This window comes from Panulirus ornatus, chromosome 57 (assembly GCF_036320965.1).
Source record: "Panulirus ornatus isolate Po-2019 chromosome 57, ASM3632096v1, whole genome shotgun sequence".
NCBI classification, from domain to species: domain Eukaryota; kingdom Metazoa; phylum Arthropoda; class Malacostraca; order Decapoda; family Palinuridae; genus Panulirus; species Panulirus ornatus.
Genome location: NC_092280.1, coordinates 25,564,127 through 25,578,134, shown reverse-complemented (window position 1 = coordinate 25,578,134; position 14,008 = coordinate 25,564,127). Strand labels below are relative to the sequence as shown.

The following is a 14,008-nucleotide window of genomic DNA, read 5'->3' as shown; positions in this document are numbered from 1 at the left end:
CGGAGGAGAAGAAGCGGGAAGTTGTCACACGTCGTTGGCTGCACTGTGAGGAGGGCAATAACAGGACTCTCGTAAAGTGTAAACAAACGGCGGAGACGCGATGACCTCTGGCGTTCGTTCCCTTACGCGACCGAAAGTGGTGACGCCCATGATAGCCGCGACCTCTTGTCTGCACCTAAACATTTTTACTTTTTTACGTTCACGTCCTCAACAGCCGAAAAATGATCATTATCATTTGAATAAAGTTTCTGGAATTTGAGGCTGCAATCTTCCTACACTGAAACTTGAGATTGAGGATCCAGTTTACTGTCGTCTGAAACCGAACACCCTACTACTACATTGCAGTTCGGAAGCGAAGATCCCGCCCTGGACTGAGGAAGAAGATGGTTGGCGGGGGAGGGCGTCAGTTGGCGGTGGCAGGTAGGTTTCTACCAGATGAAAGCTGGCGGAAGGGCGCATCCCTCCGGCCCCCTCAGGGGCGGCTGGCTGGCCACCCGGCACACCAGAGAGTGGACAACCCAGCCCCAAGTTACCGGACCCACGATTTCTACGCCGTGTAAAAGTAGCGCTTTTACTGAGCTGTTGGTTTTAGAAATTTTGACGATATCTCTTACATTTAGATAAGTTTACTTTTTGCTTGCGTTTAGAAATGAATACGAGAATTGGCTGTCGTCTTAAATTGCGACAGAATTTTTTTTTATAGAAACGTATTTGATTTGAGCTGTGTTAGTACAGCCTATCGTGTTGAGACGACTCCTCGCCGTTTCCCACAACAGGCGTGTATGGTCGTATAACCATCCTGAATAATTGAAGATGTTCAAGATATTTTTTTGTCTTTTCCGATTGGTAGTTATGGCGGAGTCGGTCTTAACGACCCCTTCGGGTGATTGACAGTCCTCAACCCCAACCCACCAACAGACCATCATGGCTGGATTACTACTACTGTAGTCTTATTGAAGACCCCAGTCCAGACCTCAAGATCCTAATGATAGTTTTAAAACATGACCCTTAAGAAAAACGCTCAGGCCTCCTCGAGATTTACCGTACAGGGAAGGATCATTATCTGCTGTGTGTGTGTGTGTGTGTGTGTGCTGCTTCGTCTAGCACACGTCACCCACCAGGGCCGAGGCTGTTCATACGTACCGTCACCCGGCTGTTGCTGGTGGATCCTGCCGCCTCCGTCGTCACCAGCAACACGCAAGAACATCGCCAGTAATCACATCTGCAGCGACCGCCATCAGCGCTTGCTCCCGTCCGCTCACCCGTCTACCCATCAGGAATCCACCTCTACATCATCCTCCACCAACACCACTTTCCCCCTACCTCCACCACGAGGGGTTATCTACCACCGCTACCACGACCACTTTCACCAATTTACTCGCCAGAGCTACCCCGACCGCGTCTACCTTCGCCACCGTCAGATCCCCTCCTCAACCCTCCCACCCACACCATCGACAAGTCTCTCCTCTCTCTCTCTCTCTCTCTCTCTCTCTCTCTCTCTCTCTCTCTCTCTCTCTCTCTCTCTCTCTCTCTCTCTCTCTCTCTAAGCCGCCCCATCACCACCGTCACCGCCAGCAGTATGAACTGGTCTGCTCTGTTTATGCTTCGACGTGACACCACCGACCCTCGCCAGCATGACACTCAGCATCCACTCTCAACGCGCACACACACACACACACACACAAACACACCGGGTTACTTGCAAGAACGAGTTCACCCGCCTCCTCACCCCAGCCCCGTTGGAAACTCATGTAACCTTCCTCATATATATATATATATATATATATATATATATATATATATATATATATATATATATATATATATATATATTCCAAAAGAGGAACAGAGAAAGGGCCCAAGTGAGGATATTTCCTCAAAGGCCCAGTCCTCTGTTCTTGACGCTACCTCGCCAAAGCGGGAAATGGCGAACAGTATGATACAATACAATACAATATATATATATATATATATATATATATATATATATATATATATATATATATATATATATATATATATATGTATGTATAAGGGGCAAATGAACAGAAAGGGCGTTGGTCCTCCCATTTCCCATACTTGTCTTTCTTTCTCTCTCATCAAATCAAGGTTTTACGTTAATCTTCCTTGTCTTATTCTTGCCAGGGTTTTCATGGCGACATATTGTCCAGACTCGCCAGGTGAACACCCCGTCTTGCTGGTTGACCCTCCCGCCTCCTCAGCCCTCCTCACCCGCGTCGCCCGCCGGCGGCCGCTGGGAGCTTTGCCCAGACTGTAGATTGTGGTTGTTGGTGGCCCTTCTCACTCGAGGGCTCGCCCCCCAATTCCTGTGAGCTGAGAGAGAGAGAGAGAGAGAGAGAGAGAGAGAGAGAGAGAGAGAGAGAGAGAGAGAGAGAGAGAGAGAGAGAGAGAGTTAAGATCTGGGACGCTCCGATGTGCTGCTGAGTACGTGTTCATTCCATCGTCGTCCAGCACGTCTTCCTCGGGCCAATTTTGTCTGTAAGTCATGCGGCGCGACGCCTGCGGGTTACAGTGCGGGCCAAAAGGCTAAAACAACGCAGAAGGCATTGTGCTGTATGAACTTTTGACCACCTATGTCGGAGCGTTCTGTGTCGTGAACGAAGAAAGAAATGACCATTAGATGGATGGGACGTAGCTTTGTTCTGTCGACGCGTCGGAACCTCGCAACAATATATATAGAGCGGCTGGGAGGTGTGGAATGCTACATACAACACAGGGAACCCTTACAACGTCTCGGAACGTATTTGATATACACACAACACGAGAGGGCGACGTTGGAACACAGCAGCTGGGAGACAATGAAATACTGTAAACATGTCTTGGAACGTTTTTTTTTTTTTCTTATTACAAATCACGGAGGAACCTCGTGAGCGCTTCGTCAGGTACTGGAGACCTTCGAACGTTTTTTCTGCTACTACACTAGTGAAGCTAAGGGCGCGTGTGTGAAATATTAGGCACGCCAGGGACACAATGCGGATCTGCTACAACCTTCATACCTCAAGTCTTACGTAAAAGCAAACTGTACACTCCATTATATCACAGAAGTTATGCATAGACGTGTTTTCATCCGAGGAATGAGTTTGCACGGGTCTCCTGCGTGCGTTACAGTCGTCCAGAATTCCAGGTAGCCACCAGCTCTCTGGTATGTAAAGCAGTAATGTACTGTTTTGGTAATACTGTATCCCAGAGGCACAAAGGCAATTTGGTATTTCCTGAGTGTTTTGTGACGACCACCAGAAGAAGAAGAGGTTACTTTGGACCTGTCATATTCTGAGGAGGATGACAGTGTTATGGCAAGTCGGTTCTCGGACTGTCCCACGCCTCTTGAGCTGTCATTCGCGTAGTGTTTTGATCTTAGGATAAACCATGTGTATTTTTACCTTTGCGATTGGCGTTTGCCTGGGACATTATCCGCGCGGGTGTTGCGCGGGAGAGACACGCACTCAAGGTGTTGAGTGGTCCCTGGGCTGTCATTTGATCACTGTCTCCATCGCATTAGCTCCAAAGGAACGCCCCAGGATGGCTAAAGTTCGCAGTTAACTTGGAGGCTTGGAGGTCTTGCTGTGCCTGGCCCAGCCTGGCGAGGGAGGTGAAGGGAAGGAGGTACTGAGTAACTTTTTTTTTCTCTCTCTCTCTCTCACTCACTCTCAAGAGGTTGTCGTCCTTGAGGAAGTGTTGCCTCTCGCCGTGTTAAATCTCGACACGCAGTTCTAGGCCCCCACGCACCCCACACACACACACACACACACACACACACACACACACACACACACACACACACACACACACACACGTAACACCTATGTCCTGATGCCTCAGAGGGTCACGCAGGGTGAGAGAAATGACATGCATATTAGAAATGTTTAACGAGTTCTTCGCCGTCCGCAGGCTCTTAACATTGTACCGTCTCGTTGACTGTATTCGATTCAAGGATATTTCCCCTTCACTTTCAAATGCATGTGGGGAACGAGGAGTGGGAGTGAGTCTGCGTTGTGCAGTGAGCAAGGGAGTTGCTGGAAGCAGAGAGGCTGATGCTGGGGGGGTCACGGAGGGGTTGCTGCTCTTGCCGCAGGCCTGAGGGAGGGACGATTGACTAACCCACAAAAAAGAAAAAAAAAACCGCAGCAGAGCACGACACTTCTCGTGACAAGCCAGGGCCTGGGTGGGGTGGTGTGTCAGCCCTGAGAGTCAGACCCTCTGCTGTGTCAGCCCTATACGACACCCTACTGTGTCAGCCTTGACACAGTCGTACTCAGCCCCCCCTAAAACTATAAGCCTCATGCCTTTGTGGTGATGAGAGCGCTGCGGGAGGGCGCCACTGCTCCTGTTGAGGTAATCATGTTGGGTCAGAGTTACCGTACGTGATGTATAAAGAATTCTGCAATTGGGGTTAGGAAAGTCTCCTCCACAAGACGCTGAGGGAGTGTCGCGCTCCTACCTGCCACTCTCCACAGAGAAGACACGCAGACGGACCATTCTATCCACCCCCTGGTTCTTTTAGACCTGGGAAGATTGGGTTTTTGTCCGCGCCAGTTTCTAGAAGAAGCTAATGGCACCGTAGTTTGGTGATTATTTCATTATTTCATTACCTAACAGCCGTGGCAGAGAAATGACACCCTTGGCCAGGAAATGAGTTGGAGCAAATCAAACACGTCTGGAAGGTTAACCTGCCGGGTCTTCGTCGAATGACCTTTTGACTCAGCCATTTCCTTCTGCCGTCCTTACCACAATATATATATATATATATATATATATATATATATATATATATATATATATGTGTGTGTGTGTGTGTGTGTGTGTGTGTGTGTGTGTGTGTGTGTGTGTTGCGTTATCGTGAGTGTTTCTTAGTATTGTCGTTATTATCTTGCATATCTTGGAAGCAAGACTGCCCCTTATCAGGAAGCCAAGATATAACACCCCCTCCCCCCCCTTTCCCGTCTAACGACGCCTTGAACACGGTGTGAGAGCGACGGTGTGTGACCTTAGAGCAGAACGGTACGACCTTTTCTGGGCACGACGTACGGGGTCTTAACGACGGTACGACTTTTGAGCATGTACGACCTTTAGGGTTGGGGGGAGGGAGGTTGATTGATGGCCTGGCCTTCGGTCTGACCCCTGATGGTCATGTCAGGTCTAGAGGGCCAGCCCCAGTCATCACTGATACCCGTGGGTCGTACCGTCTCGCTCAATGGGGTCGTACCGTCTCGCTTAAGGGTCGTACAGTCTCGCTCAAGGGGTCGTACCGTCTCGCTCAAGGGGTCGTACCGTCTCGCTCAAGGGGTCGTACCGTCTCGCTCAAGGGGGGTCATTCCGTCGTGCCCAGAGGTCGTAACCGTCGCACGCAAGGGGTACAACCAACACCGTGAAGGTTCAGCGTGAGGTACGTGTGTGTGTGAGTGCATGACTTGCCGACAGTTACCCCGGGAGGGAGGCTGCATGCTCGCTCCCTGACCTTCTTGCCACCCTCTCTTACCCCCACCAACCACTCAGTTACCTCACCCTCGTATATTCTCATATTTCATTCAGTACATATAATTCCTTTCCAAAGGTATTCGATTACTCTTAAGGTTTCAGGAACGCGCCTTGAGTCTGAAGATTGTGTGGTCGAGGACTTTCGGATACGTTTTTTATAATCTTTATTTATCTATTCTTTTTATGCTCGTATCCTGTTGAGCCGTTAATCAGGGGCGTGTCATGGGTCGAATTCCTTCAGGGGGATGGATAAGAACCTAATCTATAGTATAAGGCGATTTTGTTCTTATTGTGAGAGGAGAGTTGTGATATTTCCGCTCAAGAGCAAGAAATTTTTTTACTCGTTTCGATGGTATCTTATTAAAGAAAACGGAGGTTGTCGAATAGAACAACGGTGACTCAAGGGTTGGTGGTGGTGGTGGTGGTGGCGAGCAGACGTCGTGAAATTAAATGTTGGTTTGAGGGCATGCATCCCGCCCACGGCCATCCCAAGGAGAACCAAGCGATTGCTCGAAAAATCGTGCTGCGTGAGCGCAACGGGAGAAACACAAGGGAGCTTTCCTCCAGTCACCATTATCGGTGAAGTGAAAAAATATATATATATATATATAATTTGCCGTTGTCACAGTGGCGTCATTGTTACCAGTTCGTGAGACTCAGACGTCTGAGAACTGGGGAGGACTGAGGGGTAATTTAATGCGTCATGAGTGAGTAAACAAAGAGGGAGGGAGGGAACAACATGTCCAGTGGCTAGACATTTGAGCGGGAGAAGGCGAGGAATGGGGGCCATACCCCGGACCTCCCCAGCTTTGAGTCATCGTTGCGCCCACGTCTCGCCGCCCACGTGCATCTGTTCGTCCCGCAGGTGAAGTTAATCTTCTAAAAACCCAATAACATTGGAGATGATTGACGAATTGGACTCGATATACGAGAGTATTGTTGCTTTAAATACTGCCTTCGTATAACGACGCCCGTGTTGCACTTGCTAGGTAGGAACAGCTTCACTGGGACGTGGTCGCGCGTCTTTTCCAAACGCTACATTCAAGGGAGGGGGGCGGCCAGCATAACCCTCGGGCGTCCGCGCGGCGGGCCAGTCCTCCACTCCGCCTACCCCAGTAGTGTGACAGATCTGTGGCCGTGTGGCGTCCCTCTGCCGCCGCTTCACCATGTACCACCACCCCTGAAATGATACGGTTCTCGGCCTCTCACCAGCCACGTTGAGGGCTTGATCGAAGGCGAGAGCTCGAGTGCCATAAGAGCCGTATATACGAAACGTCTGGTAATATGCCATGCTCAAAGGCACAGACGGAGAGCGTCCAGCATGAGGTTCCACGGGAGGTAAGTTCCTCTGAGGTTGTGTCACGACACGCGACGGTGGTGCTCTGAGGCCTTTGGTCGTCCCCGCTCCCCCTACACACGACCAGACACGCCCGAGCTACGCCAGCTGGGGTGTGTATGTGTGTGGGTGTTACGAAAAACGAGCCGCCCATCCTGGCAAGCTTACCTGATGTAGTCGCAAAGTCTGGCCAGCCTCTGAGTACACACAATACAGCCTCTGTGTGTGTTTGTGGCCGCGTGATGTATGGCCACGTTATGTGAGACGACACTGTTGCGTGGCCCTCATTGCGTGCGTGGCCATGAGGTGCGAGGATATGCCTCTTGGCCAAGTTGTGTGTGGCCATGTGGTGTGAGGATATGGTTCACGGCCAAGTTACGTGAGGATATGGTTCTTGACCAGGTTGTGAGTAACTATGTGGCATGAAGGTACACGGTGTATGGCGACCAAGAGTGAAGACTTGGGTTTGGCCAGGTTGATTATGTAACACCTGCATCCCTTTCACTGCACTCCTACAGCTTCAAGTCTGCGCTACGATCAGTAACAGGGAAAGGATGGACTCCTCTGGAGTGAGGTGCTCCTCGACACGATCCTTCGTCCATTGACAGCCTCGTCAGAAGTAGACTTTTCACACGCGGCGTAACCGCAATGCAAGCGGTATCCGGGAACGCCCTTGTGCCCGGGTGATACAAGGATACATGGTGCGTGTTCAAGTGTTGTGGTGATACATGGTATGTGGTTCAGCTCTGTGTGGCCTCGAGACCAGAGGCAAACGTCCTCAGAACGTAAAATCCCATGGGAGGAAAAGGGTCCATGAGCCCCACACGCTTCGTGATGGAATGACACGTCTTTGTTTTCATCAAGACGGCTTGAGCCGGAGTGAGGTGGTGTGCGCTGTGACAGTTGTATGTTGTAAGAAAAAATAAAGCCATTACTCTTTTCTTGTGAAGCAAAAATGACCTTTAGTGTGTGTGTATGTGTGTGTGTATGTGTGTGTGTGTGTGTGTGTGTGTGGGTGGGTGTGTGCAACTAACCACAGTTGTATTCTTGATATATGTTTCTGTATTGCGACTAATTTCGTAATCTTTCCGTAAATGGAAAATTATCCTTATTGTTTGGAACCCACAAAACTTGACTTCTTCTTTTGATATGTAAAGTCTTTGTTTGGTGACCAAACCTTCTTGATTACCATCAGCCATTTATACTATAACACTGTCTCCCTGGAGATCTATTGCCTCAGTTTTTTATTTTTTCATGATATTTAAGACGGGACGGTTCACTGAACACCCTAAACATAGCCTGGATTCGAACCCGGGCGGGCCCGTGCGTGATTCATGGTCAGCAACGCCAACCTAAACACCACGGAAGCATAATGAGGGCTTTCGTTGCGCTTGTGATATAATATGCACGCCTTATTTCCTGGATATAGGAATTGTATTCTCATTTCTAGCAGTCCTCTTGTTAGCCAGTTCCTCCTACACTGCCAGGTACCACCATTAGTTGCCGGTTTTACAGCACACACTCTTACGTTCTTCAAGCATTCCACCCCTCACCCCTGGCCCCTCCTCACATACCTGGTAACCACTAGTATTACTGCCTCGTTCCCCAGGTCCCTCCTCACATACCTGGTAACCACTAGTATTACTTCCTCGTTCCCCTGGTCCCTCCTCACATACCTGGTAACCACTAGTATTACTGCCTCGTTCCCCTGGTTCCCTAGATCCATACTTGTACCACTGTACCGTTGACCACCTAGTATCCACTAGTATACCACAGCTCCACCACCTAGTGCCTACCAGTACCACTACCTCACCATACATTGCCCACTAGTACCACTGTCTCTCCACCACGTACCCACTGTTACCACTACCTCACTACCATATCTCCACTTCCAGTAGCGACTCTGGTGTAGTAACGAGGCATTTGGTCTAACAACGAGTCGTGTTATGGATTAATGAGTTGTCACGTGATGTATTAAAGAGTGTCATGATGTATTATCAGGTGTCATGTGTAATAGTATCGAGTGCCATATGTACTGTGGTAAAGGGTGTCATGTGCTGTGGTAACGGGTGTCATGTGCTGTGGTAAACGGGTGTCATGTGCTGTGGTAACGGGTGTCATGTGCTGTGGTAAACGGGTGTCATGTGCTGTGGTAACGGGTGTCATGTGCTGTGGTAAACGGGTGTCATGTGCTGCCATATTAACGAGCGACCTCCCTCCTCTTCCTCCTGCAGGATGCCGCCGCCGCCGCCCGCGCACCTCCAGATGGTGGAGGGCAGCGACCCGGAGTTTTCTGACGACGAGAACAGCCCACTCAACCAGGACATCTATGGTGGCAGGTACGTGCCTCCCTCAACCGTGTTTGGCTCTCTCTCTCTCTCTCTCTCTCTCTCTCTCTCTCTCTCTCTCTCTCTCTCTCTCTCTCTCTCTCTCTCTCTCTCTCTGTATAAATATAAACCTATCGTGTGTGTGTGTGTGTGTGCCTCAGTCGCGTTCTGAGGCCTTACCTTAGGGGGGGGGGTGTGGGTCGGTCTGTGTGTACCTCTGTGTCACCCTAGTGTTGTTCTCTGTCGCTCAGAAGCCCACAAGGGTTTAAGAAAAAGAGATTTCGAGACGATTCCGCTGTGGACACGCTCACTCTCCGCCACGAGTTCTTTTTCCCATGGCTGCCAGGGCAGCTCATGTTCATCTGCATACTTATAAGCCGTGATTTCCCCCGTGGTGATGGACCAATTAACATTCCGTCCGTTGTCCGTCTTCCGTTCTCTCTCTCTCTCTCTCTCTCTCTCTCTCTCTCTCTCTCTCTCTCTCTCTCTCTCTCTCTCTCTCTCTCTCTCTCTCTCTCTCTACGTCGAGGGAATGGGAAGAGTGTGTGCCTATGTGTGTGTGGGCTGCCAGGCGAGAGTGTGTGGGAAAGTGCGTAGGTAGCTACGTGAGTGTGTGTGTGTGTGTGTGTGTGTGTGTGTAGGGTGGGGGAGTGCGTGGGTGGCTAGGTGAGTGTGTGCGAGAGTGGTAAAGTGCGTGAGTGGCCAGGTGAGTGTGTAGAGTGCGTGACTGGTGCGTCGTCACTGTCCACCTCCTCGCTGTAATTTTCCCAGGCCTATTTTCCTCCTCCTCCTCTGCTTTTGAACCCACTGTATACCTACTGTATTACTGTATCTGCCGCTGATGTATTTACTACACTACTGTATTTCTTGTGCACATATTAGCTAGCTCTAAATCTGCATTTGTACTGTTATTTCATATTGAATTTGGCATATCTGTTGCAGTATTGCATCTACTGATTCCTTTTCATTCTGTAGTGTTGTATCACAGCTGTAGGAACTATTGTATTTCTCCACGCAATGCTCCTCCTTGCCTGGACACTATCTTGCTCAGTAATCCTTTGTTTACCTATTGTATTACTTTGTTTACTCATTGTATAAATGTAGTACAGAATGCATTGCATTTGTAGTGGTGATGTATTACTGCTTTCACCGCTTGTTCTGTATGTGTGCTGATCACTTACATAGATACTTTATCTAGTTAGTGTAGTGCTATATCAGTGCTTGACCAGCTGTTGTATCTTACTATATCCACCGCTTATACAGTGATTGTATCATCATATCCACCGCTTTTATATCTATTGAATCATTCCATCAACTGTTCCTGGCGCAGCCTCACTAACGTGGAAAACGGCGATCAAGCATGAAACAAAAAAATAATTTTCACCGCTTTTTCGTTTTTTTTTTTCTTACTAAAGTCGTCAAGAATATTAATGTTTTGAAAAAGAATTTGTCAGAAAAAATTGAGGCTTTAGTCTTCATCATATTATTCATTAGGTAATAACAGAGAGGCATATCATCATCTAACAGAGTTTCTCCACCAGTTTCTCCGTCAGTTGCTCCATCAGTTTTCTCCCAGGGTTTCTCCGTTAGCGTCTCATCCTGTACCTCTCCGCTCGTTTCTCCATGCCGTCGGGGAGCGCCGCTGGGCTGGGCTCCGCGTATTTCCGTTATCAGATAAGACAGTGTGTGTGTGTGTGTGTGTGTGTGTGCTGCATGAGGGTTATGGGGGTGGCGACAGACACGGCGATAAGGAGGAAGGCTGTGCTGATAAGGGAGAGAGAGAGAGAGAGAGAGAGAGAGAGAGAGAGAGAGAGAGAGAGAGAGAGAGAGAGAGACGCTGTGTCCTGCTCTGTGTGTGTGTGTGTGTGTGTGTGTGTGTGTGTGTGTGTGTGTGTGTGTGTGAGGCTCAATGAAGGACAGATTCGTCGATGGTTCTTCGTCGGTCAGCAGCCGCAGGGGCTGAGCTGCCCTGGGTACTTGTGTGTGTGTTTGTGTGTGTGTGTGTGTGTGTGTGTGTGTGTGTGTGGACTGAGGGGAACCCACCTGCTCCGTCGCAGGATAGATCCCCAGATCAGGGCGGGGGGGTCATGTCGCAGGCCAAGAGCGTCAGGGACAACGAGGGTCGGGTGGCCACACGTCGGCAGACCCAGGGGTCATCGGGACCTCACGGATTGAGGAGCCCGAGGTCGGAGGATCCCGGATAACGCACTTGCGACCCGGAACGTTAACTGTAGCCACCCGGGACTCGTAGCGACCAACAGGAGCACCGTCTGTCCCCCTTGCGACGCGTCGCCTGTAGCGCAGGTATCCCCGTCCGAGGGGGAGTTTTGGAGGACGGAAACCAGCCGTTTGATCTTAGAATTATCATGTAGTAAGTCGTCACTTTACTACAGGGAAGCTTCAATGGTTGTTTGAATGGAGATAAGCGAGTAGATTACATGATAGCGGTGACAGGAGAGAGAGAGAGAGAGAGAGAGAGAGAGAGAGAGAGAGAGAGAGAGAGAGAGAGAGAGAGAGAGAGATAGCGTACGCCATACGGTAGAAGAGGCCGCTCAAATGAGACCACAACACCCTCCCTACATCTAACTCACTGTATGTCTCTCACTCACCCATTGGCACTCTCCAGACGTGTCTAATCACTTTATAAAGGTCTCTCGTCGGACCAGCGTTTACCTCAAAGGTCGGGCACAAAGGTACGTCACCAGACGGGTCGGTGCTCAGCACCTGCTCAGCCCCAGGAGAAAGGTACCGTACCTCACCGTCCACGGGGCGAAGCCAACCTTGGGAGAATGAAACTTCCTTTCGTCATACGTGAAGTTAACAGAAATCGTCGCGTGTCGTGTTGGACACGAGAGGAAAGCTCTGTACTGCGTTGACATCCTGTCATTGAAGGTAACACGTATGAATAACAATGTAATCCTGGTGAAGGTGAGACACGAACCGCTGTGTAGCCCTGGTGAAGGTGAGGCATGAATAACTGTATATCTCTGGTGAAGGTGAGATGTGAATAGCTGTGTAGCCCTAGCGAAGGTGATACACTGACAGCTATGTAGCCCGGGTGAAGGTGATATATGAATAGCTGTGTAGCCTTACTGAAGGTGACACACGAATAGCTATGTAACCCTGGTGAAGATGACGTATACAGGCAGCTCTGTAACCTTAGTGAGAGTCGACTGGGGATCGTACCACCGTGCCCATGGTGCTACGAGGATCGTACCACCGTGCCCATGGTGCTACGAGGGTCGTACCACCGTGCTCATGGTGCTACGAGGGTCGTACCACCGTGCTCATGGTGCTACGAGGGTCGTACCACCGTGCCCATGGTGCTACGACCCTCGTAACACCGTGTTCATGGTGCTACGAGAGTCGTACCACCGAGTTTGTGGTGCTATGAGAGTCGTACCACCGTGGTCATGGTGTTACGACCGTCGGACAACCGTGCTCATGGTGCCACGACCCTCGTACCATCGTGCCCATTGGTGCTACGAGGGTCGTACCACCTCGCTGGAGGTATGTTAAGGTCTTGGCCAGAAAGTACACCGGCTTGCGATAAGAGCTTTTGTGACGTAAACCGTCACGAGTGATAAGATATGAGCGCCTTCCTACTGGGGCGCTCCGACGTGTGACGACCACGCTTAGCCAGGGATTCGCTGGGTTTAAAGGTCAAGTCAGGAGATCTCGTGGTTTCAGACATATCAAAATCCTGCTTACTTGGTGTACACGACCGTACTACCATTAGCCCTCAAAGAAACGACCCTTTAAGCACAACGGTACGACCGTTTGAGCACGACGGAACGAACCCCTTAAGCACGATAGCATGGCTTTCTGAACACGACGGTACGACATTTTGAATATGATGTCTTGGCCTTTAACCTAACTTAAGCGTCGAGTCAAAGCCAGGTCATCATAACCAAAGTGTCGTATCGTCGCGCTCAAGGGTCGTTCCGTCGTAGTCTAGGGTCGTGCCGTCGTACGCAAGGGGCTTAAAGAGGCCTCGTCTTGTGTTATTTCAGTTCGTTTCCTGCATTAAATGCAACCAAACCTTATGGAATTATAATTAGCCTTTGACCCATGGTTATAATAGGGCTAGGATATATAATATTAATTTCTTATATATGTCATTATAAGCCCCACCGAGAGACTTAATACATACACACGTTGATTTGACATTCAAATCATGCGTTCCCCGGAATGCGATCCATTCTAATAGTGATGAAATCTGTCGCAAAATAGTAAAGATACCCCTATGCCTCCGTTTTCCTCTGTCACAGAGAGTTGCGCAGTAAAATTAGTCTTTTTGATACTTTATAAAAATCGTCGTCATTGTCAGAAATTATGGAGAGTACTGAAGCTTTTTATCATCTTTTTATAATTCCTGTAAGAGATTCATATACGCCGTTAGGAATGTCTTCTCTTATAAGAAAAATCCGTGTCGATTTTTTTTTTATCATAGCTTTTGTAATCCAACGTAAGTTATTCCCTAGCCAATATTTAATATTTATTCACATTTTTTTTTTTTTTTACCACATGTGTACCGCAAGGACACCACAGCTTCCTGGCAACATCCAGGCCCCACGGAGCTTTCCATGGTTTACACCCCGGACGATTCACAAATGCCCTGGTTCAGTCCATTGACAGCACGTCGATCCCTGTATATAAACCACATTGTTCCAGCTCACTCTGTCCCATGATGCACGCCTCTCTCTCTCTCTCTCTCTCTCTCTCTCTCTCTCTCTCTCTCTCTCTCTCTCTCTCTCTCTATCTATCTATCTATCTATCTATCTATCTATCTTTTTCGTGGTTGTTGACATCATTGCTTGCTCTCTGCCTGCTGCACGGGTCGATTGAA

General features: G+C 49.2%; 1 protein-coding gene across 11 annotated transcripts in view; it reads left to right on the top strand.

Annotated features, from left to right (window-relative positions):
* The window catches only part of kkv (hyaluronan synthase-like protein kkv), a 105,050-nt gene that overhangs the window by 14,727 nt on the left and 76,315 nt on the right, over positions 1–14,008 (top strand). For 5 of the 11 annotated variants that reach the window (XM_071694797.1, XM_071694796.1, XM_071694800.1 and 2 more), the window contains exon 2: positions 9,067–9,171. In XM_071694797.1, coding sequence (XP_071550898.1) covers positions 9,068–9,171 — 104 coding nt within the window. In that variant the 5' untranslated portion in view covers position 9,067. Of the gene's footprint in view, positions 1–6,694; positions 6,835–9,066; positions 9,172–14,008 lie in introns of those variants that run through there. The other 6 variants (XM_071694799.1, XM_071694790.1, XM_071694798.1 and 3 more) reach the window with 4 other exon arrangements.